The 23,027-nt window shown below is 38.5% G+C and overlaps 2 protein-coding genes across 19 annotated transcripts in view; one reads left to right on the top strand and one right to left on the bottom strand.

The window, feature by feature from the left end:
- LOC121645709 (von Willebrand factor A domain-containing protein 5A-like) overlaps positions 1-16,083 on the top strand; it is a 28,376-nt gene extending 12,293 nt beyond the window's left edge. For 2 of the 18 annotated variants that reach the window (XM_041994327.1, XM_041994320.1), the window contains 11 exons: positions 168-227; positions 2,975-3,025; positions 4,112-4,162; positions 7,575-7,610; positions 9,380-9,430; positions 9,663-9,698; positions 9,994-10,050; positions 11,807-11,959; positions 14,136-14,296; positions 14,707-14,830; positions 15,468-16,083. In XM_041994327.1, coding sequence (XP_041850261.1) covers positions 168-227; positions 2,975-3,025; positions 4,112-4,162; positions 7,575-7,610; positions 9,380-9,430; positions 9,663-9,698; positions 9,994-10,050; positions 11,807-11,959; positions 14,136-14,296; positions 14,707-14,830; positions 15,468-15,544 — 857 coding nt within the window. In that variant the 3' untranslated portion in view covers positions 15,545-16,083. Of the gene's footprint in view, positions 1-167; positions 228-2,974; positions 3,026-4,111; positions 4,163-7,574; positions 7,611-9,126; positions 9,270-9,379; positions 9,431-9,662; positions 9,699-9,993; positions 10,051-11,806; positions 11,960-14,135; positions 14,297-14,706; positions 14,831-15,467 lie in introns of those variants that run through there. The other 16 variants (XM_041994329.1, XM_041994334.1, XM_041994324.1 and 13 more) reach the window with 15 other exon arrangements.
- Positions 16,084-18,374: 2,291 nt separating this feature from the next.
- Positions 18,375-19,134, bottom strand: LOC121645711 (von Willebrand factor A domain-containing protein 5A-like). Its single transcript, XM_041994340.1, has 4 exons — positions 19,104-19,134; positions 18,909-19,023; positions 18,652-18,810; positions 18,375-18,516 (listed from the first exon to the last, which is right to left on the bottom strand). The coding sequence occupies exons 2-4, from the start codon at positions 18,918-18,920 to the stop codon at positions 18,409-18,411; spliced, it is 279 nt and encodes a 92-aa protein (XP_041850274.1). The 5' UTR covers positions 18,921-19,023; positions 19,104-19,134; the 3' UTR covers positions 18,375-18,408.
- Positions 19,135-23,027: the final 3,893 nt, after the last annotated feature.

Consider the following 23,027-nt stretch of genomic DNA (forward strand, 5'->3'; position numbering starts at 1 on the left):
CACATAGAACAGAACTCTGCAGAAAGCAACGAGCCAAAAAGAAGAAATGCTATACAGTATGTATTTAAATAAAGGTAAAAGAACAACAAAACAAAGGTTCAGAAACCTGTACTGTAGTGAATGCGGTTTATTCAAAAGATTTGATGTCTAACTCTTCTTTTTCAAAGTTTCTCCACGCTCACAAGACATGTTTGCATCATTGAGGTCAAATTGTCGTCCAAAACCTGGTGAGTTAACAGCTCAGTAGGATAGAGCATGCCTGTTTTTCATATATCCAACAAAAAACATGAACATCGTACTTCATGATTCTTTGCATAAGTAAAATGTAAGTTGAGGTCCGATTGCATGTTTTTTTTTGTTTTTTTTTTTGATCAACTTAAAATTGTCATGTACTGGACAAATTATTTTCTGGTAGTCATATCAGTTTAAATTTGAGCCATACACCAGTCCAGCTGTGTTTGCATGTGCACATTATCTTCTCACGTTGTGTGCAAATTTGCACTTATGTGATAGTGAATATTAAAACAAATGACTTACAGCCCTGGAAAAAAATAAGAGACTACTGCTTTATGCATACATAAATCAGCATCTTTAAAAATTGATATGAAATATAAAATTCTTACACATCTCATTCTGCTTTATTAGGACTAGTCTGGCAGAGGGTGAAAACAGCTTTAAATTGAAAGGGATGACCCTAAACCTATCACTGAAAACCCTAGGCTGACATTAAGTAACTGTTAAACACAGTGGCAAACTGAGATTGGGGTGCAGCACACAACAAGAACAGATGGAAACATGCTCCTACAGGCAGGACTGAAAACTCACCTTAATCAGTGAGAAGCAAAAGACCTCAGACTAAGGTTTGTAAAAGACCACAGGTATTGGACAGTAGAAGACTGCAGTATGGTCATTTACTCTGAGTCTAATTTTCAGCTTTGTCCGTCACCTAGTCATTTTATGGTAAGATGGAGACCTGGAGAGGCCTACGAGCCACAATGCCTCACCTTGACTTATACATATAAAAGGGGATCAGTGATGATCAGGGCTTCAGCAAGGCTGGAATCAGGCAATTGTGTCTTTGTGAAGGATGTATAATAAAGCTACATACAAGACTATCCTAGAAAACATTAACTTCCCTATGCTAAGACTTGGCTCCCCAACACAGAGGATTGCAGCAGGACAATCATCCATGCTACACAAGGAGGGGAATTAAGGTCTAAATGGAGGATCACCACATCAAGAGCCTGTCATGGCCAACTCAATCTCCAGATCTGTTGAAATCTGCTGAAATGACATCAAAATGAAGATGGATGGTCACAAACCATCAAGCAAAGCTGAGCAGCTTGCCTATTTTGCAGAAAGAGTGGTAGAAAGTTACCCAACAGCAATCTGAGCAGTTTGAGCAGTGGTCTATTTTTTCCCAGAGCTGTATTTTATGTATATTTATATATATATTTATATATATATATATCAGATCAGAAATCAGAAATACTTTATTAATCCCTTGCAGGGAAATTCATGTTTTCAGTACAACCCATCCAAGACTAGACAAAACAACATATAACACAAACAGGAACAGGCAGACTGACGGAGCAGCCGTTTCTACAGCGCTCCTTGTCTTAGATATAGGTGAAAGGTAACATTAGGGGAGTAAGATGTAGCTGGAGAGGATAAAAAAAAGGCATCTCCACACTGGGCCTAAGGGCCCATTATTGAGATACAAAAAACACTCCTCAGTACATAAAGAACATAACTCAGACAATCACAACATCAGAAACACGTGGCGGGGGAGGAGAGGGGTCTCCCATCACAGCAAGTGCAGACGCAGCTGCATTCTCTGAGCGCGTCCAATCAACCCACTGCCCGGGAGTGGAAGGAGGTGGAAGGACAGCCCAGGCAGTGAATAACGGGGAGGTGTATCTGTAGTGGTGTACTTGAGTGTGGAGCGTGTGTGTGCGTAGAAGTGAGCATATGAACTCTGTCCCAGTTCTCCCTCACAGTCTCTGCCGCCTGATGATAGTGGGCATCCTTGGGAGCTGATCCAGGTTAAAGTCCATCGCCCGTGAGGAGGGTGGGGGTAGGATGGGGGGACTGAGCATCCGTCAACAAAACATTCCAGGGAACTTTAAACCAGCCATCCAAGGCCAGTACAGGGAGCCGAATTTGATAACAGCATTTGTTTTGGTTCAGGCCAGAGCTGTTTCGTCTGCCTTGAGTCTCTCAGTGGTCCCACTGGCGACTCCAATCATCCGAATTTGTGGGTCAATTTCCATCCAGCCGAGCCGACAACTTCTCCAAGTTGGTGACCATCTTACGTACAAGCTCAGAAATCGCAACCAGTTTGCCATCCAGAACTTGAATAGCCTCCAGTTTACGATTCAGCTCCTGCACCGCCAAAGCCTGATTGTTCATAGCTCGACACACACCAGCACAGAAATCCGGCAGCTTGCCAGTGACTGCCGACAGTGTCCGAATTTTGCGATATGCCAGGAAACCGCCCGCTCCAAACAGCAGAAACCCAGTTATCATGAATCCGAATATATGTATGTATATATATATTTTATAACCAATACTATATATAATGCAGTTGTTTTTTTTTAAATATGATTTGTGGGGACCTGACTCTGCAGTTCACATTTATCTAGACAAATGTTAAAGGAAACTTCTATCTCCTTTGTAACTTTATTAGCATTAAAATGTCAATTTAAATACTGATCAGCACCCAGTCTTGATAAGAATAGAAGGAAAACTGAAGTGAAATCAAAACAAAGATATTAGTCTTTTCAGTTCCATTAATGATCTTAATTTGTATTATTGCTCATATCATTATCTATTTTATCACAGGCTTATGTTTATGAAGAAATACTAGATCTGTTGAAATTAAAGTTAAAAAAGTAAAAACAAACAAAAAAACTGTAGTTTACTGAATGCAGTTTATTCAAAAGATTTTATGTTGTCTCACTCTTTTCTCTAGGCAAACAATATGATTATGCAGCTTTGATGCCAGATGATCGTGCAAGAAGAGGTAAGTTAAAAGCTTAATAGATCATTTAATGATCTTAAATGTGTTGTTGTCACTTTAACAGCAAATATTTTAAGACATTTTTCTACAAAGGCATACAAGTGGTGTGCTTCAGGTTTGAATTGTGGCAACAGTGATCACTGGATGAGCTCCATGATTTCACTTTCACTTAAAAAACTGAACTTTACATGAACCTCATAGTAGTCTCAATAAAAATGATTATCATCATTATTATTGTATATCCTAAATAATCTATAAACAATAAAACAATCTAGAACTGTGCTGCCTAACCAAACCTGATAACAAGAGTCTGAAAAATGCTACATTGCTCCTGACCCAAAAAGTACAATCCCTCTTCAGGCAGTTTAGATATTATATAGGTAACTGTAGTTATGTACACCACTCAAGTAAAATCCATTTTTGGCTGAACCTGTAACTGTCAGCAAAGTCTGAGTCGCTGTCTGTAAAAACACGGCACTGCCAATAGATGGCATCGTTACAAAGATAAAGATCAACGAAGCACAAGAAGCTTCTTGATTTGATAAATCCTCTTGAGCAGGGATCCCCAATCCTGGTCCTCGAGGGCTGGTGTCCCACAGGTTTTAGAAGTTTCCCTGTTGCAGCATATCTGACTCAAATCAATGGGTAATTAGTAGACTTTTGCAGAGCTTCATGTTAAACTCTGCACAAGCAACGAGCCAAAAAAGGAATGCTAACACTTTATCACCAGATAATAATTTGGTGCCCAATTTTGTCACAGTGTGTTTGCTTGTGCATGTCACTTTATCATGTTTGAGTGTGGATTTCTGTGTACAAAAAAACAGCTCCAACAGACAGATTTGTTTTTCAAAAAATACAGCAAATGGACTTAAGACATAAGTTAATCTTTTAATTAGTTCGATCAAGTGAACTCTTTCCGGCAGTGGCCGAGGACATAGGCTTATGTTTATGAAGAAATACTAGATCTCTTGAAATTAAAGTAAAAAACGTTTAAATAAAAAAATAACAAAACCTGTTGTTTAGTGAATGCAGTTTATTCAAAAGATTTTATGTTGTCTCACTGTCTCTTCCTTTTTAAATTTTCTCTAGGCATACAATATGATTATGCAGCTTTGATACCAGATGATCGTGCAAGAAGTGGTAAGTTAAAAGTTTAATACAGTAGATCATTTAATGATCTTAAATGTGTTGTTGTCACTTTAACAGCAAATATTTTAAGACATTTTTCTACAAAGGCATACAAGTGGTGTGCTTGATGTTTGAATTGTGGCAACAGTAATCACTGGATGAGCTCCATGATTTTACTTTCACTTAAAAAACTGAACTTTACGTGAAACTTACATAGTAAAGAATGCAAGGAAAATAAGACACATTCACTATGGTTTGTTTTCATATGTTGCCTCTATGATTTGTAAAGCACTTTGCATTTACTTGGTTAAATCATTTGTTTTTAAAAGGTCTCAATAAAGATGATTATCATCATTATTATTGTATATCTTAAATAATCTATAAACAATTAAAACAATCTAGAACTGTGCTGCCTAACCAAACCTGATAACAAAAAGAAGACAACCATATTGCACAATTTGATCTAAAAGAGAAAAAGACCTGAGTCTGAAAAATGCTACATTGCTCCTGACCCATAAAGTAAAATCCCTCTTCAGGCAGTTTAGATATTATATAGGTAACTGTAGTTATGTACACCACTCAAGTAAAATCCATTTTGGGCTGAAACTGTAACTGTCAGCAAAGTCTGAGTGGCTGTCTGTAAAAACCTGGCACTGCCAATAGATGGCATCGTTACAAAGCTAAAGATCAACGAAGCACAAGAAGCTTCTTGATTTGATAAACCCTTTTGAGCAGGGATCCCCAATCCTGGTCCTCGAGGGCTGGTGTCCCACAGGTTTTAGAAGTTTCCCTGTTGCAGCATATCTGACTCAAATCAATGGGTAATTTGTAGACTTTTACAGAGCTTCATGTTAAACTCTGCACAAGTCTGAGTCTGACTAAGGTGTGTTGCAGCAGGGAAACCTCTAAAAACTGCAGGACACCGGCCCTCAAAGACCAGGATTGAGGATTCCTTCTCTAGATTAATAAAGGCATAATCAGATTTGCATGAATGCACAAAAAGTTCACATAGAACAGAACTCTGCAGAAAGCAACGAGCCAAAAAAGGAAGGCTAACACCTTCTCACCAGATAATAATTTGGTGACCAGCTTTATTTGTCACAGTGTGTTTGCATGTCACTTTATCATGTTTGAGTGTGGATTTCTGTGTACAAAATAACAGCTCCAACAGACAGATTTGTTTTTCAAAAATTACAGCAAATGGACTTAAGACACAAGTTAATATTTTAATAAGTTCGATCAAGTGAACTCTTTTCGGCAGTGGCCGAGGACACTATCTAACGAGGGCCGCTGTGGGCTAAACTCTGGGTTTTCTGCCAGACGCGAGTTCCAAAATATTCTCAACCACTTCTGTGTCAGCAGCGATACGTTTATTCCTTTCATTCATTGTTCCAAAACACATCCAGACACTGAGTAAACGTTATTCTGACTGAAACAGGCTTATGCTATATATTATGTGATTGCACGGTCAACAGAAATGTGAGCTCACCCCACTTTCTCATCCATTCATCTAAAACACCTGTGAGTTGGTACCTTTCAAACTTCGTGACACACACACGCCCACAGCACCACACCCACCACCCAGATGCCGATGCTGCATGTCACCTGTGCCACCTCATAAATATGCAAATACTAATATGGTTCCTACACTATCCATTTGGGGACATTTAAAATGTTAAAGAAAACTTGAACCTCATTAGCATGAAAATGAAATACTGTTTAAATACGCAATGAAACGCGCAGATCTTTTATTCATAACTTTCATTTCTGAAACAAAAGCTTTCTGTACCAAAAGCTAATGAGACACATGAACTAGTCTTTAATTTGGAATTGGATTGTAAGTCAATCAGGATAAATTAAAACTCTGTATAATTTTGTGGTGTCTAATCATTCCTTGATCAGTCATTCTCCTTCATTCGCTCCTCAGCTCTCTCATTTTCTTTTCATTCGGTTTGCCTTCTCCTTGCTCCTTTGCTCATTTAATTCCATTGTGGTTCTTTTCCCTTCAACAACTCTCTTTCTATCTGCACTTCTGAGCTCTTTGTCTAAGTTTTGGAAGTTGATGGAATCCTGCTCCCTGCCCACAGGGAGACATGGTTTATTCTTCAACCAATTAAGAGTAGGCGCCTCCTCCAGGTGGCAAAATCTCAAATTCCTAATTTGCACATCAAGGGAAGGTGCACATATAAAAGCATTGATCAATCATTCAAACAAGATGAGCTAACAAAAGTAATTATAAAGCAACACTTTTAAAAACAAGAAAAAATGCTTGAAATAAACAAGACTAAATTAAACGTTGTCCAAATCTTGATGATTTGAACTGTCTGCCTCCCTTTCAGAAATAATGTTGTTTGAATATTGTTTGACAAAAATTAAACAAACATGTGCACATAAAGGTAGATTAATAGCAGGATAATAAAGACATTTGTCTTTTCTTATATCCCAGATAAAATCCCTCTCCAGGTCTCATCAGGAGAATGCTCTGTAAGTTGAGGAAATAATAATAATCTAATTTTCTAATCTCATCTTTAGTGATCTTACAAATGCATGAGCACTATCAAGAAAGGTTTGATTCTGGAGATTAACATTAGCTCAGAGATAAAAAGAAAAAAACCATAATAATAGAAAACACATTTTTCAGTGTTTTAAAGGCACAGAAATGTTAGTTAAAGGCAAGATATGCAGAGGTCCAAAGAAGATGATCTAGTATCCATCACTGTCCTGAGATGGAGAAAAAAACCCACCATGTTTGGTCTAGAGGGATGGGGTCTCCTGCTGTGACCACCACCTTGAAAAGATTCAAACTGGTTTGAGTTCACATGATCATCAAACATTTCGATTAAAGATTTGTGGTTAAAAAAAGTTTCTTCAGTCATTGCTAAGTTGCTTGGAACCCCCGGATTCAGTGCCATAACTCGGTAGATACAGTTACTCCACCGTGTCCATTCAACATCCAGCTGTGACCTGTAAACAATAAAATTCCAAAGCATGGAAGATGTGAGACTTTTTATCTGGGCCCTTTCGTCACTACAATACACTACACTTCTTTGGGGAGAAATGGTGAGTAAAGAGATAAATGGCTGGGATAAGCTCCAGGGCCTATGCAGCACAAAACTGGATAAACAGATAAAGAAAATGGTTAGATTGATGTTATGAAAAAAAGTTATGAAAATGGGGATTTAATGAATACATTTTCTTCACAGGCTCTCATATGATGTATCATTCTCATTCTTAAATTTTTCGAAAGAAGTTTATAGAAGAAAGAGGCTAACATCTGAAATAATGTCTAGAAACTACTAAATCAACCAGGAGTTGTGCTGCCTTAAAAACCAGATTACAAAACGCAACAACTGCAGTGCTTCATTTGGTCTAAAAATATTTAAAATAGGAAAATGATCTAACTATGAAACTATTCTTTATTCAGCAGGCTGGGTAGGCTGTTCCGTTTTGAGGAGTTCTGGTAAGTAAATAGAATAATGGCTTGTCTATGATGATGATGATGATGGATGAAGACTGAATTTGACAGTTAAAATCTGGAGTTGTTTCTGCCACTGGTTTGCTATGGATGGCTGACATAAGCTGCACTGTTCTTGAACCTGAAAAGTGAAAAACAGTAAGAAATCCATCTAAAAATAATAATTAAACCCATTTAAACATATGAGCAGATATAACTAAATGTAAATTGTGATACAGTACGGTCACTATGAAAATAGTGCTGTAGTAGCTGATATTTTTCATTAATTCCAATGTGTCTGACATTAGAAAGGAATATGTGTCCTTTACATGACCAACAAGGAACAATGAAAAGAAACTTTAATACAAATTTTTTCATATCTTTTCGGTTGATTAATACTGCAGATGAAAAAAGACAGATTTTCATTTCTTCAGCTGTTTCATTTGGATAAAAATGAAACGAAAAAGAGCCCAAATAAAATAGATTAAAAAAGAATGGCTTCTACCTCTGTTTCGGAATTGGTAAACAATAAATCCTCTGCCTGATCAGCCCTCGACACAGCAACTGGCGATGTTGGACACAAGCTGAAACCACCTGATGCAACCTATTGCAATCCCACAACTTAACCAAACTCAATTAATTAAATAAAGTGGAAGCCTACCTCAGCAGGATAATCACACGGTGCTGTTTCGCATTTGGCTCTGGAGAAGCAGATCCCCTTTTCTTATCATTTTGCCCATTATAAACATCTGCAAGGACTCTCAGCTGTTACCACAGTGAGATGTCCCATATAAGGAAATACTCCTTAACAAGCTGCCATGTTGGGCAGACAGGACCTGCTACAGTAAGATAAAATATCAAAATTATAAAAGAAAAGAAAAAACATGAACAGACAATATGTAAATATGATGTTCAACAAAAAGATGTATGTAACTGAATAGTTTTTAGTGTGCCCTGCCAGAGGACTGCATATGTAAATAGTCTAATGCTAACTCTGGGACAATGTATCAAATGCCAACATTTATGTTTAAATTGTACATTGTCCCTTATAAATATAAATAAAAAATCCTCCTTGCTGCTTGATGGCTGCTTCATCCAGGAGAGCAGAGAGCTGCTTCCCTGGCCTGCCTGCTGTAGGTCCCTTTCTTTCTCTCTCCTCATTTTTTTTTCTTTTTTAGGCATTCTGCAATTGCTAAATGAAAATAGACCAATAGTATGAATAAGACAGCTTTGTGACATTACAACAAGGCAGATGGCTACTTTTGCTGTTTAACATTTAGCAAATACATTACTCAAAGTGTTAATTATGTAACCTAATGTAAACCTATGCTTTGGCTATCTGTCTATATTAACACAATGAGGTACACAGTTTTCAGATGGCATAGGTCATGCCATCTAGTTTATTTACTTTCCACTCTGCACACTTAATTTAATACCATAATATAACAGTTACTCCACCGTGTCCAGTCAACATCCAGCTGTGACCTGCAAACAATAAAATTCTAAAGCATGGTTTCCTTAGATGCAAGACTCTTTATCTGGGCCCTTTCGTCCTTACAATACACTACACTTCTTTGGGGAGAAATGGTGAGTAAAGAGATAAATGGCTGGGATAAGCTCCAGGGCCTATGCAGCACTAAACTGGAATAAACAGATGAAGAAAAAGGTTAGATTGATGTTCAAAAGTTCTGAAAATGGGAGTTTAATGAAAACATTTTGTTCACAGGCTCTCATATGATGTATCATTCTCATTCTTAATTGTTTTTTTTTTATAGAATCAGAGAACACATATGAACAACTGAGGTCAGGAAGGTGTGCAACAAGTTGTAAGTATTATTGATAACTGCACAAAGAAACATAATTATATCTGTAATTGTGGCTAAATGAAAGAAGCTCATACAAGAAAGAGACTAACATCTCAAATAGTGTCTATAAATTACTAAATCAACCAGGAGTTGTGCTGCCTTAAAAACCAGACAACAACTGTAGTGCTTCATTTGGTCTAAAAATATTTATAAATGAAAAATGATCAAATTATGGAAACTATTCTTTATTCAGCAGATGAGAAATGCTATTCCACTTTGAGGAGTTCTGGTAAGTAAATAGAATAATGGCTTATCTACGAATACAGTATATTGCTGAAGACTGAATTGTTGTTTGCAATGGATGGCTGACATAAGCTGCACTGTTCTTGAACCTGAAAGTGCCAGGTGCTGTTTTTGATAGCTGTGAGGAACCATAAGAAATCAATCTTAAAAAATAATAATTAAACCCATTTAAACATATGAGCAGATTGAATTTAATGTCAACTGTTAATCACTATGACATTAATGAAAATAGTGCTGTAGTAGCTGATATTTTTCATTAATTCTAATGTGTCTTACATTAGAACTGAAAAGGTCTTCCTTGTGTGACCAATCAAGCCACACTTTGGTCAGTGGCAGTGGTAAGTACTACAATTTACTTTCTAAATTTGTTTTTCTGTTAAAAAATATAACTAGTTAACATGAGTTTACAAATTCTCTTTTTAATAGGCAGTCTAAGAAGAAATGGTAAATAAAAAAACAAAAACATTTGCCAAATTACATCTGCTTATACTGATCTTTTTTTAATTAGTTTATTTGTAGTGAACAATGCCAAAGATGTTGAAACTATTTTATCTATCAGTCCATCCATTTTCCTACTGTTTATCTGTGGTCGGGTCGCTGGGGCAGCTCTCTAAGGTCTTCGTAGTTCTCACAACGTCCTGAGTCGATCTCAGCAGCCCCCCATATCCCCAATGTACATAGTGACGATGGAGCACTGCTTAGCCCTCCTGGTGGACCAGAATCTCCTTGAAGCCTTTTGGAAATCGTTCTCCAAAAGCTCTCCCAACTCTTCCCATGCCTCAGATTTTGCCTCAGCGACTATTTAGCCTGATGATACCTGTCTCCAGAGTCCCACATGCCAAAAAGGCCAGATAGGACTCCTTCTTGAGCTTGAGAGCATCCCTCATTGCTGGGGTCCACAAACGACTTTGGGGATTACCACGGTGACAGGCACCGAAGCCTTACAGCCACAACCCCAGTCAGTTGCCTTGTCAAAAGTGGCCCAGAATATTGTCCACTTGGACTCAATGTCCCCCCACCTGACACAGGACATGGTCAAAGCTCTGCTGGAGATGGGAGCTGAAGCTCTTTCTGACAGGGGACTGAACCAGACATTCCAGGCAGACTCTCACAGCACATTTGGGTCTGCCAGGACTAACCAGCATCCTGCCCCACCATCAGAGCCAACCCACCACTGGGTGGTGATAAATTGACAGCTGTGCTCCTCTCTTTACCCAAGTGTCCACGACATGGGGCGACAAGTCCGACGACAGGACTACAAAGTCCATCATCAGACTGCAGCCAAGAGTGTCCTAATTCCAAGTGAACATGTGGACTCTCTAATGCTTAGACACTGATGTTCATTATAGACAATCTATATATCTACAATGAACATAATGCACAGAAGTCCGGATTCAGATCGGGGAGCCGTTCCTCACAAACATTGAAGTCCCCCAGCAGAACAATGCAGTCCCCCAACAAAACAAGGGAGCCCCCCACCCCCCACTTTCTTCTGCCACCCAACTCACAATGCATCCGACCCCTACATCCCCGTACATGATGAGTCCAGAGGAGGAGGGGACCCAAGTTACCCTTTTGGGCTTAGCCGACATGTATTTGCCTCCGCACCCCACCTCCAGGCCTAGCTTTAGAGGGAGGCCCCGGTAACCGTCGTCCAGGCAAAGAAAACCTCGCCTCGCCTGTCTTACTATTAAGTAACACAATTTATTAGAAACAATGAGCAAAACCAGAATAACAATGAAAATAAACTTCAATACAAATGTTATTTTATGGTTTTAATATCTTCTCTATTGATTAATACTCAAGACAAAAAAGAGATTTTTTTTAGTAAAAACTGTGTTAAAAAAATAGGAATTTCTATTTTTTTAGCTGCCCTGAATGACAGTGAGAAAAAGTGATTTTTCTTATATTCACTGTATTTAGTCTCCTTACTTAGCATTACCCTTATGTTTGCTGCATTGAAAAAGAAAAAGCTATGCCTGTGTTGTTAAAATATTTGTATCTGACTGTAAGCACAACTGCTTGTTTATGACCCCCTAGTTTTTTTGTAACTTCATTTGACTGAATAACTCTGACCCTGTATGCTACCATCAGTCTGTTTTACCACAGCTCCCAGCCAGAAAGGAAAGTCTGCCACAGGACAGTTCTCTCAAATGAAAAAAAAGTTGTTTGACTGGCTGAAAACTCCTAAGACGTCTTTAGACACGGAAAATGCTGCAAAGTTTCAGCCAACTGAATGGGATGTTCGTAAGTACATTCATGGACAGAACTACTAGGCTGATGATCAAAAGTTTGGTCAAAACTTATATTAAAGTAAATGTCACATTTCTTTCTTATTTAAAGAAAATCATATTTTCTGTTTTTACATTTTACAGTTTTAAAATACAAAATGAAAAATAAATGTATCTCAGAAGTGGCACTTTTTATAGCAACCTATGAGTTATTTTGAAGTACAGTAAGAAATTTAGCAAAATCTCAAGTCTTGAGGCAGTCCATTGTTGACTTTAAGAACACATGGGCAAAATACAAAGACGTTTCTAGAGAAACTAGGATAATTTTTTAATTGTTCTGTTGTGTGAAGGCTTTTATTTTAATATGTATAATATTTTTATGTGAAACACTGTGTTGCTTTCCAACATAAAGTGCTTTATAAACAAGATTTGATTTGAAATACAACACTTGTTTTGCAATTTCTACTATGTGACTAAAAAGACATACATTTATCTCATCATTAATTTCAGTATATGTTTTTAAAGTTACAATCCCAAAAAATGTATGTTTCTACAATCCTTGTTTCTACAGTAATCACCACCAGTGGCATCGGACTGGTGGTGTAAACAGAACTATTTACCCAGGTCCTAATGCAGGGCAGGAGCCCTTTCTGTTCCATTTTAATATTTCTAATGAATTAATATCATAATCAAAGTCAGTTTGTCTGAATTAAGGTGCATAGAAAATTAATTATGCACTAACAATAATGACTGATACTTTTTGACGGGCCTATCATTCCTCTAGAATTGTGCAATATTGTCTACAACTGCACCGATCTGTTCAATCACTTTACACAGAGTGTAGCCAGAAAGCCAGAGGAGAAACATTTCCCAATAAAAGTCTAGATAACAGAAAAGGGAGAAGAAAAAAATACATAAGGAAATGAAGACGGGCAGTAGCTTCTTTTAATTTCTTAGAGAATAGAAGTGAACAGCACCTGAACTAACAGTTTGGCCTGATCAGCAGCAGTTGTCTGCAGGCAACACGTAAGGATTTATTTAGGGACAACGCATTGATTTCCATCAGAAAATTTTCAGTCATTACTGCAAATTTGACTCAAACAGACCTCGTGATAAAAAACAGTTTAATTTTGTATTAATATTTTAGCCCTTTCCCTGTGATCAGTCATGACATATTCGGTGTCAGTTGATTCCTTGTAATTTAAGGATTGCAGAGATGCCACCAACATCAGCTTATCTGTAAAACTAAATGCACCAGAACCTGAATTCTGTAAAGTTGATTAGAAATTGTCTATTATCATTTTAAAATGAATAAAATTAAACTACAGCACAATTTTCCACCTTTAAGGCCATAATGATTTGATGAATAAGTCAGTCTGATTATTATAACCCCTGCTGTTGATGGTTTTGAATCATATTTAATAGAGATTAAACTAAGATCATATCAATCAAGCCCATATAGAGGCCCATCCAGATGGTTTGTATAGGGCACTAAATTTCATGGTATGCCCGTGAACCCACATTGAAACATCCACGTGGTTACTTCTCTCTGTAAACAACAAATGTGGTGTTGCTGTTGGCAAAATTACAGTTCGACATGAAATGCCACAAAGGCACATTTGAGCACTTTGGTTTGTGTTTCGGTTGTGTCATAAGCAACCGTTTGTTTACAGAGTTTGAGCAGAAATGTTAATGTTTTGGAACATGCACATAGACTACTCTTGTTGAATATCTTCTAATAGTAACACACCATATGAAGTGCTGTCAACATACTGATGTAAATCCTAACCTAAAGTTTTGTATTAAGTCTTCATACTCAAAAAACTATTTAGGTTTTTTAGGGCCACACACTCATAGACACAAACACTGGTATTTTTGTGTTTGTGATGTTTTGTCATTGACATAATGGCATTTCTAGCCCTTCAATTATAGTCTTTTGACTTCTAGCCCTTCAAAAATGATCAAAACACATCGGATCAACAATTTTATCCACTCAGGACCTGTTGGACCACATAGTGGGGCTGTAGCAATTCAAATAGTACACTAATTGTGCTCCAAAACCAATAATACATAGAAATACATTTTTCTTTAGACAAACTTTAAATTTACGCTTTGAAACTAGTAAACTCTACATACACTGTCATTTAGTATCATGAATTGATATATGTGCTATTTTTTCTATGTTTCCTTAGACACTAAGCTTGCTGGTGCTGTGCCAACGCAGTCATACAGAGACCCTCTGCTGCAGCTGGTCTCCCTGCAGGAGGCATCTGGCTGCTGGCTGCTGAATGCAGCTCTGGCTGCTATAGTGGAAAAAAACATTGAGGACATGACAAGGTCAAAGCCTGCAAAGGTGGGTTGTTGTAAATGAAAGTGATGAAATAGATCCCATGGCAGAGTTTTCACTGAAAACTGAACTTGGATGTCACAATATGAATTACCACCATGAAGTTAATTTACAATTAAAATCAAACAAAATACATAAATATCTGTAAGTCAAGGCTATATAATTTACTGCTAGTACTTATAAACACTCATTGTGGTGCGCTAAAGCTTTTTATTCTACACTGAATATCCAGATGTAAAAAGAATTTGATCAGTAACTAAGAATTCCAGATGGAAATATTTGCTTTATTTTACTACAGTAAGGTGTGACATTGGTAGAAAGTAAATCCAGAACTATTTTCATTTGAGGTACTTCTATTGTATTTGATGACCCCCCACCCCCTGTTTTTCAATGTTTTCTTTGATTTGATGAATTAGGTCAGTGAAGAAGTGTGGGCCACTGTTTTAGCTCTGGTCTGGCTTTATGGGTTCAAGATTTCTGCCAAGGAGGAGTGGGATCTTCTAGCTCTGAAGGCAGCATTATGGCTCCACCCTCAGGATGGTAACCGCCAAACACTTTTTTAATGTTCCACTTTTTTAATGTTAATTTTTAATGTTCCACTCCCATACTTATCAATTCCCTGAAAACTAATTTTTGTTCCTCAAATTTGAGTTGCAGCTATTTAAAAACCTCATATAGCTTAAAACATACTCTCTTCTGCTCACTCAGTGAATGGGGATTTATGAATGTGTTAAAGACAATTGTCTGTGATGCTCACCAATCGATATTGCATCCTACCTGTACTGTGAGCCAGTAAAAGAAAGTTTTGACTCCTGTCTTATGTGTTCGTCTCTCCCTTTCTTTTCCTCTCTTCTTACGTTTCTGTGCTAAATAAGCCACAGTGTGCGTTCAAAATGGCCGATGTGTCAATATCCGCTAGCTATTGTGTGACGCCATGTGTAAAGAGAAATTTGTCTACAACATGGCATCCTGGAAGAAAACATTCTGAATTGTGGTTTATTCTCCAGATGCTGCTAGGCAGCGTCAGCTTCAGAAGTGTGCTTAATAAATGTCACTTTGCCATTAAATGAGCCAGGAACCCAGACAGAAGTTGCATAGTGCGTCTTTAATATTTTCCCACTTTAAATAATACACTATGATTAATGTTTAACTGTACTTTTTTTTCTTTTTTTTCCAGCTCCATTTGCTGAGTGTGTAGAAGCTGGAAATTCACTGCTGGGTTGCAGCGTGCAGAAAGATGATCTTGGACTCTGAAGTTTTCACTGAAATCACTTCACCTTCAGTTTTACATATATATGTACGTGTGTGTGTGTGTGTGTGTATATATATATATATGGCTTTCTCATATTTTATTACATGTATTTTTCCATTGATAGCTTAACTGAAGTGAATTTATATTGTTAGTGGTTATATTGCTAAAATAAACGTGAACCTAATGTGAAAAAGTTTTTTAAAAATAGCTTTTATTTCATTCATTGTTACATGTAAGTTTTGAAAGAAAAAAAAGATCAAATATTCTAGTAACATATTTCTAATTTGTATCTATTAGTAGCAGTTGTGCAAGGTCAAAATGACCTCATTGTGGTTGTTTGCAGTTCTACTGTTAAATAAATTTTAACTGCTGTATCCTTTGGGCTTTAAAATGAATAAACAAATCTTTATAAACAGAAAATGATCAACATGTTTATTCATGACATTCTGTACATAGACTAAAAATAAACTGTGTATTACAATTTATTTGCAAATTAATCACAACAATGATGGAGGCTCCAAACATGGAAATACTCTTACCTTCACCATGTCCAACAAAGAAACCAGATTCAGCAGCAAAGATATCAAATGAGGAAAAAAAGGAGCAAAAGACAAATATTCGTGTTGCTTTTTGTCACTGAACACAACCTTTTGGAAGTGAAGGATGGAAATCTGATACTGAACTTACTATTTCCCTTCCAGACTGGTCTTGTGGTGGATATAAATATTTAGCTGACAGAAAAGCACAATTTTCCTCTCTGTGTCTATTTTGTTCACTGAGGCTGCACAGACCTGAGAGGAAAACAAGCCTTATGGCTCAGTTAAAATTCACAAGTTGGAATAACACCTAGAAAAGCAGAAGGAATCTCTATGGATATCTTGGAGCGAGGCACCTCTTCACACTGTTGAATTGTCACTCTTATCAAACCTGAGCAGAAGTGTTTCATTTTTGCAAACACAGTCTATGTATTACTGAAAAAAGATACACACTTTACCCCTCAGTGTTTTAGATGTTGTGTGTGATTGGTGTATCTGAGCTAAAGAGTTCAGGTTTTCACAATATTTATACCAAACCAAATAGTTTGTTAAACTATATAGCTGCCATTTGAAGCTGATGTACACATAACACAGAGATAAATATGTTGGTCTCATATTTGCTAATAAGAATGAATTTATTATTTTTATGTTTGTTCCAGATATAAAACATACTTTGAGGTGTTACATGGTGGATTTTGTATACAATTCAAGCAGTGCAAATAGCGAGGTACATTACAAAGGCACAAGATGCAAAACAAAATATTCATTTAAAAGATTAAGTGAAGCCTCTTTAAAGAAAAACTCAGATCCCCAGAGCATCTTTCTGCACGCTGCAGCCCAGCAGCACATTTCCAGCTTCCACACACTCACACATGCTGCTAAAAAAAGGAGATATAGTCATTTTTCCCAACAAGTTTTCACCAGATTATACACACATGAGTAGCTATTACCATTCTGAGCATGGAGCCATGATGCAGCCTTCATGGCCAGAAGCTCCCATTCCTCCTTTGCATCCATCCTGAAACCATGAAGCCAGATTAGAGCCAGAATGATGGCCCCCACCTCCTTCTTTACCTAATATGACAATAAAAAAAAAAGAAACACAAAACAGAATAATCTATATTTGGTTGTTTTTCAATAATTTTTTAAAAAATCTCTGATGTAAAGAAGCTTTGTGTCAGTGAGCCACTGCTTCAGGCTTTGGCTATTTCACCTCCTCACTGGTCTTTCCCAGTGCAGCAGCCAGAGCTGCATCCAGCATCCAGGAACCAGACACCTTCTGCAGGGAGACCAAATGCAATATTAATTGTGATTTGCTAATTACTGATGATGTAGTTTGTGTTAGTATCATATCTGTGGAAACATTTCTAAGTTTAGCAGTAATTCATAGAAGAAGCAACTTTTTCTCCACTGCTGCAGCAAATATCTGAGGAATTAAAGAGTCCCCTGGTAGTCTTTTTTTATTTTGTTTGTGTATGTTGTACTCGTTAATGTTTTCATAAAGTCATTAAACATTTTACTCACCTGGACCTGAACTCATCCCTGCAGAACAATGCAATGTCTGTGCATAAAACCCTGAGATCAGAGAGCAAGACATCAGATGAAGATCATTAGTTGTGAGGTTCTTTTCTCTGCTTTACCATCAGATAAGCTTTACAAAAAGGAGCTTGGAAGATAATTTGTTAATGAACAACCTCCCAGCACACTGTCTTTGAATTGGACAAGTTTCCTCCTCACTAATTTAGTCTTTGGAGAAACAAACAGACGTACTTGGTGTTGGAATATTTCTGCGTTCCAGAGGTCCTTGAATCGACTCGCCACTGTCTTTGTTGACAGCAAAGAAGGCAGTAAGAACTGCTCACTCCTGATTGGACACTGAGCTCCACCACCTTCTTCTTCACTCCTTCATCTTGCTGTCCTCTGTCAGATCTGTCCTCCAATTCCAGGCAGCGAATCAGACTACGAGCAGCCAACCTGTGGATTTAATCTGAAGAAGGCAGAAGAAGAGCAACTTTAAATACTTTGGTGAACACATACTGCACATCACTGGCCATTACTCTGTTTTAAAACCCTCAATGTCCCTCCTCCTCTACTTTCCTTGAAACTGACAAAAAGGAAAATGAGACAATGAGAAATATTTGTTTCAGACATGAGACTCGACCTCTGCCAAGGACACACCTGTGCACCCTCATTTACAGCTCCCCCTTCACCCTCCTCCTTTCTCATCCCTCTCTCCTTCATATGCTTTTAAAAACAAGGATCTTCTAAGATTCACATGATCAGAATGACTAATTTAATGCCCAACGTAGAACCAAAATCATCTCATTGCTTTACCCAGTGTCCTCTGCTGGTTTGAGATGGAAGTGCAGCTGGTTCTGAGAGGGATGACCTGCGAGGCTGTACTTCACCATCACACAGCCCTCTGCTGCCTCTAAACACTGAGAAATCATTACAGCCTTAAAATAATACACACATCTTTACATATAAATAATGTGATATATTTATTAATTTATTTATTTTTGTCAACCTCACCAGTAAAAGCATTTAAACAAGAGCCATGGTGGTGCTCCTACCTGTCCAGTGAGCTGGGCATAAATCAGTGACCTCTGCCCCTGGAAAATTGCTGTGATTGGTGGAGAGAGGACAGTGGCTGACACTCCCTTTGGTAAATCCCATGTTACTGAGATGTCCTCCACAGCTGGCTGCAGTGCAAACCGCAGCGACTGCATCACCTGATGGTTAAAACACATTAGAAATGGTGAACTCATCTGTATGCATCTGTATCTGGAATGTGATGTTGCCGTTTTAATTAGACTTTATTTTTACTAACTTTTGGCTGCATCCTGTCAGTCCCTGTGATGAACTGAGCATGACCTCCTCCCTCCTTGGCCAACCCATTGATAAGAGCAGAGCTGGCTCCTTCTCCAATCCCAAAAGAGAAACACCTACAAAGTAAAACTTTGTTTAAAAACACACACAACCACAGTGTTACACTTACTGTCAGGCTGTGTTGTTGTAGTCTCACCTGTGGGATCCTGCATTCTTCTTAACCAGATCAATAATTCAACCAAAAACTCTTTAAGGGTCAGCAAGTGTTGGTGTTGTTTCAGAGCTTTTGTGATAAGTAAAAGTGGTTTCGCCTCCATATGTCCAAGAACAAAGCATGAAGTATGCCAGGACTGTCCTCTGCAGATTCCACAGCATTGCTGGGTTACTTTGAATCAGCAGGTTCAAAGTACAGCTAGTTTTGTACCCTGAGCAACTCTGTTATAAGGCTGTGTTTCAATGCCATAAAAAGGAATCTGTGACTTCCATAGATGACGGCGTTTAAATATATATGTATATATATATATATATATATCCTGTTGGTACATACTCCTGGAGAACCCTCCACAGGAGTCCCCAGGGGACATGGTCGAACGCCTTCTCCAAGTCCACAAAGCACATGTTCAGCAAAACTCCCATGCCTCTTCCAAGACCCACAAGAGAGTGTAGAGCTGGTCCACTGTTCCACGACCAGGACAAAACACACACTGCTCCTCCTCAATCCGAGGTTCGATTATGCAACTCCCCTCCTCTCCAGCACCCCTGAATAAACCTTGTCAGGGAGGGGGAGAATCCCTTGTAGTCGGAGCACACCCTCTGGTCCTCATTTCTGAAGAGGGGGACCACCACCCAAGAATCTCCTCAAAGCCATCCGGAAGACATTCTTCATGACTTCTCCGAACTCCTCCCGTGCCCACGTTTTTGCCTTAGTGACCGCTAAAGCTGCTTTTTGCTTAGCCCACCGATATTCATCAGTTGTCTCTGGAGTACCACAGGCCAGAAAGGCCCGATACCTTGACGGCATCCCTTACTGCTGATGTCCACCAACGAGTTTGGGGGTTACTGCCATGACAGGCACCGATGACCTTGCAGCCACAGCTGAGGCTGGTCACCTCAACAATAGAAGCACAAAGCACAGCCCACTCGCACTCAACGTCCCCCGCCTCACCTGGGACATGGCTGAAGCTCTGCGGGAGATCGATGTTGAAATTTTTTCTGACAGAGGACTATGCCAGATGTTCCCAGCAGACCCTCACAACACGCTTGGTTCTGCCAGGCCTGACCGGCATCCTCCCCTACCATCTGAGCCAACTCACCACCAGGTGGTGATCAGTTGACAACTCCGCCCCTCTCTTCACCCAAGAGTCCAGAGCCCAAGCCGTGTGTCAAGATGAGTCCAACTATATCTAGCCAGAACCGCTTAACCTTGCACACCAGCTCAGGCTCCTTCCCCGCCACCAGCAGCCGCCCAGCTCACATTGCACCCGACTCCTATGGCCCCTCCTGCAGGTGGTGAGCCCACAGGAGGGGAGGCCCATGCCACCCTTTCAGGCTGAGCCCGACCGAGCACCATGGGCAAAGGCCCGCAGGTGCCAGCGAGCACTCGCCTCCGTGCCCCACCTCCAGGCCTGGCTCCAGAGGGGGGGGGCCCCGGTGACCCACGTCCGGGCAAGGGAAACCTGGGTAAATGATTTGTCGTCTTAATAGGGGTACTAATTTTAAGTAACTGAAATGCTGCCAAAAACACTGCAGACAGAAAAAAGTTACACTTCCTTAATGGGCCAATGAAGCAAATTAAGAACATTCCTCAGTGGAGTAGCTATAAATATTCCTAAAGAATGGCGCTCAAGCACAACCCATCAGGAGCAATTAGGGGTTCGGTGTCTTGCCCAAGGACACCTCGACATGAACTCGACTTGGCCGAGGATCGAACAGGTGTTACACCAAAATATGTGACCTATCAATATCTATGACTGCAGGGGGCGATAGTGAGTTTTCTTTCTTTTTTTGTATGACTGTCTTAAAAGACGAGAGAAGAAGAGCATTTACGTGAACTATGGAAGGATGAAGTAGCCGATTACCACTGACTTCTTTAATTTGACTATCATCTAACTGATTGTGTTTCAGGAGCTACTCACCAGAAAGAGGCACTTGTCATAGAATCCTATAATAATAATAGCCTACATCCATCAGATAAGCTCAGTTCAACAGGCCTAGATTTAGATAGTTAATATTACCTACAGAGTAGACCATTCCTTAGAAAAGGTGTCATTAAACCTTTTTTTTTAAACAATTAAACAAATATATACAAAAAATGTATTTGCCAGGGGTGCAGGCAAAAAATGAAAGAAAACTGGTATATCATATATGTACAAAGTATACATACACATACATGTATAAGAGAAAGTAAAAGTAAATAAATAATCTATACAAATAAGAACTTTTCCAAAATAAATTTAGTTTTCATAGCTTGTGAGAATTTAAGGTCTCTGATAATTGTACTGTACTGGGAGAGTTCCTGTAAAAAAAGAGTGTAAAGCAAGGCTTGCCATCAGACCATTTCTTTTTATGAATATGGTGTTTTCCTAAGACTATAATCAGTTGAACAAAAAAAAAGAAAAGTCCTTTTCCACTTTGTTGTTCTCAAAATAAAGATGTCTTGCAGATTAAAAGCATAATCTGTTTTCTTTTTGATAACTTTCTGTACATTAATCCAGAAAAAATGAGTAAACAAACAATGATAAAACAAAAGTTCAATAATTTCTTCATTCAGATCGCAAAACTTACAGGAGTAATCCATATCTTACAACTTTGTAATGGTTTATTTATTTACTTTGCTGGGTATATTTTGTGTATAATTGTGTAAGAAACTTCTTTCGCTTTATTATTAAGACTAAATTTATTGTTTAACAACCACGCCTTTTTCCATTCAACATCACCAAAGAGGTACCGTTACATCACTAGGTGTCATTAAACTGGAATAAAACAGCCACTGTGGGCTTGTAAAATATATATATATATATATATATATATTACAATACATGAGAATGCTTGTGTGGATTACTATGTAAACAACTACAGCAGAAAATAGTTTCTCACTAATAAATATGATGTAATTAATTTAAACATGTTTCTGAAAAATATCCTAATTAAACACACTGTAGAAAATAGACTATAGTCTATAGGTAAACAGGCTTCTCTCATATAAGTATGCAACCAATGATGCAGAGAAAATGCAGAAGCAGTGGGTGAGAACTAACATTGTTCCAGATTGAGGTTTGTAGGTATTTATTTCTGAACATCTCTTTGAAGGCTGCACAACATCCTCTGAGTCATGATGAGGTTTTGAACTTTAACTAGGTCATTGCAACACCTTTTTGCAGCTGTTTGGGGTTGTTGTCTTGTTCTGTGGCCAAACTTGAGCTAAGCTTTGTTCTGTGAGAAAAATGACTTTAGATTAGACTCTATCATACTTTGGTACAGAGTTCATGGTCATATCAATGACTGCAAGGTGTCAAGATCCTGTGGTTACAAAATACATTCAAATCATTCCTTACTTGTCATACATGGAGCAAGGAGTGAGAACATGTTGGTACTGAGGTCTTGTCTGTCCAAAGGAAATTCTTTCAGAAATCTTTTGGTTTGTTTTGATAATATTGTGCAAACTTAAACTGTTCTGCCTTGATGTTTTTTACAGACAGGAGGCTTTCTCCTGTAACTCTTCTAATCAAGCCGTACTAGTTCAGTTTTTTTCAAAGTATACTGCCATGAACTTTGATATTTAACAAGCTGACTGAGGCCAACAGAGTCTGAGATGTAAATGTTTAGATGTTTGAAGTTTTTCAGAGCATTTTCTAAACCCTGGAGATAGGAGAGCCCACCATCATTGGTACTGAGGAGGTAATCAAAGTATTTGTTTCACTGATCCACAAACTGGAGCGGGGGAAATGTAGTGTTTCAGATGTATCAGTGCAGACTTGGCCGATTCTGAATCCTGCATTGAAGAGAGAGGAGGAGTCCACCTCTAGTGTGTTCTGGTCCATCAGAGTGCTATGAAGTGGATTATATGAGAATCCTAAATACCATCTTCAGTGTACATCGCTCCACCGCATCCATCAGTGAA

This window comes from Melanotaenia boesemani, chromosome 9 (genome assembly GCF_017639745.1).
Source record: "Melanotaenia boesemani isolate fMelBoe1 chromosome 9, fMelBoe1.pri, whole genome shotgun sequence".
Classification (NCBI taxonomy): domain Eukaryota; kingdom Metazoa; phylum Chordata; class Actinopteri; order Atheriniformes; family Melanotaeniidae; genus Melanotaenia; species Melanotaenia boesemani.

Excerpts from the sequence above, each read along its gene's own strand:
- LOC121645711 (XM_041994340.1), bottom strand. Across the intron at positions 18,517-18,651 it reads ATGCCCAGCTCACTGGACAG|TGTTTAGAGGCAGCAGAGGG; the intron begins GTAGGAGCACCA and ends ATGATTTCTCAG.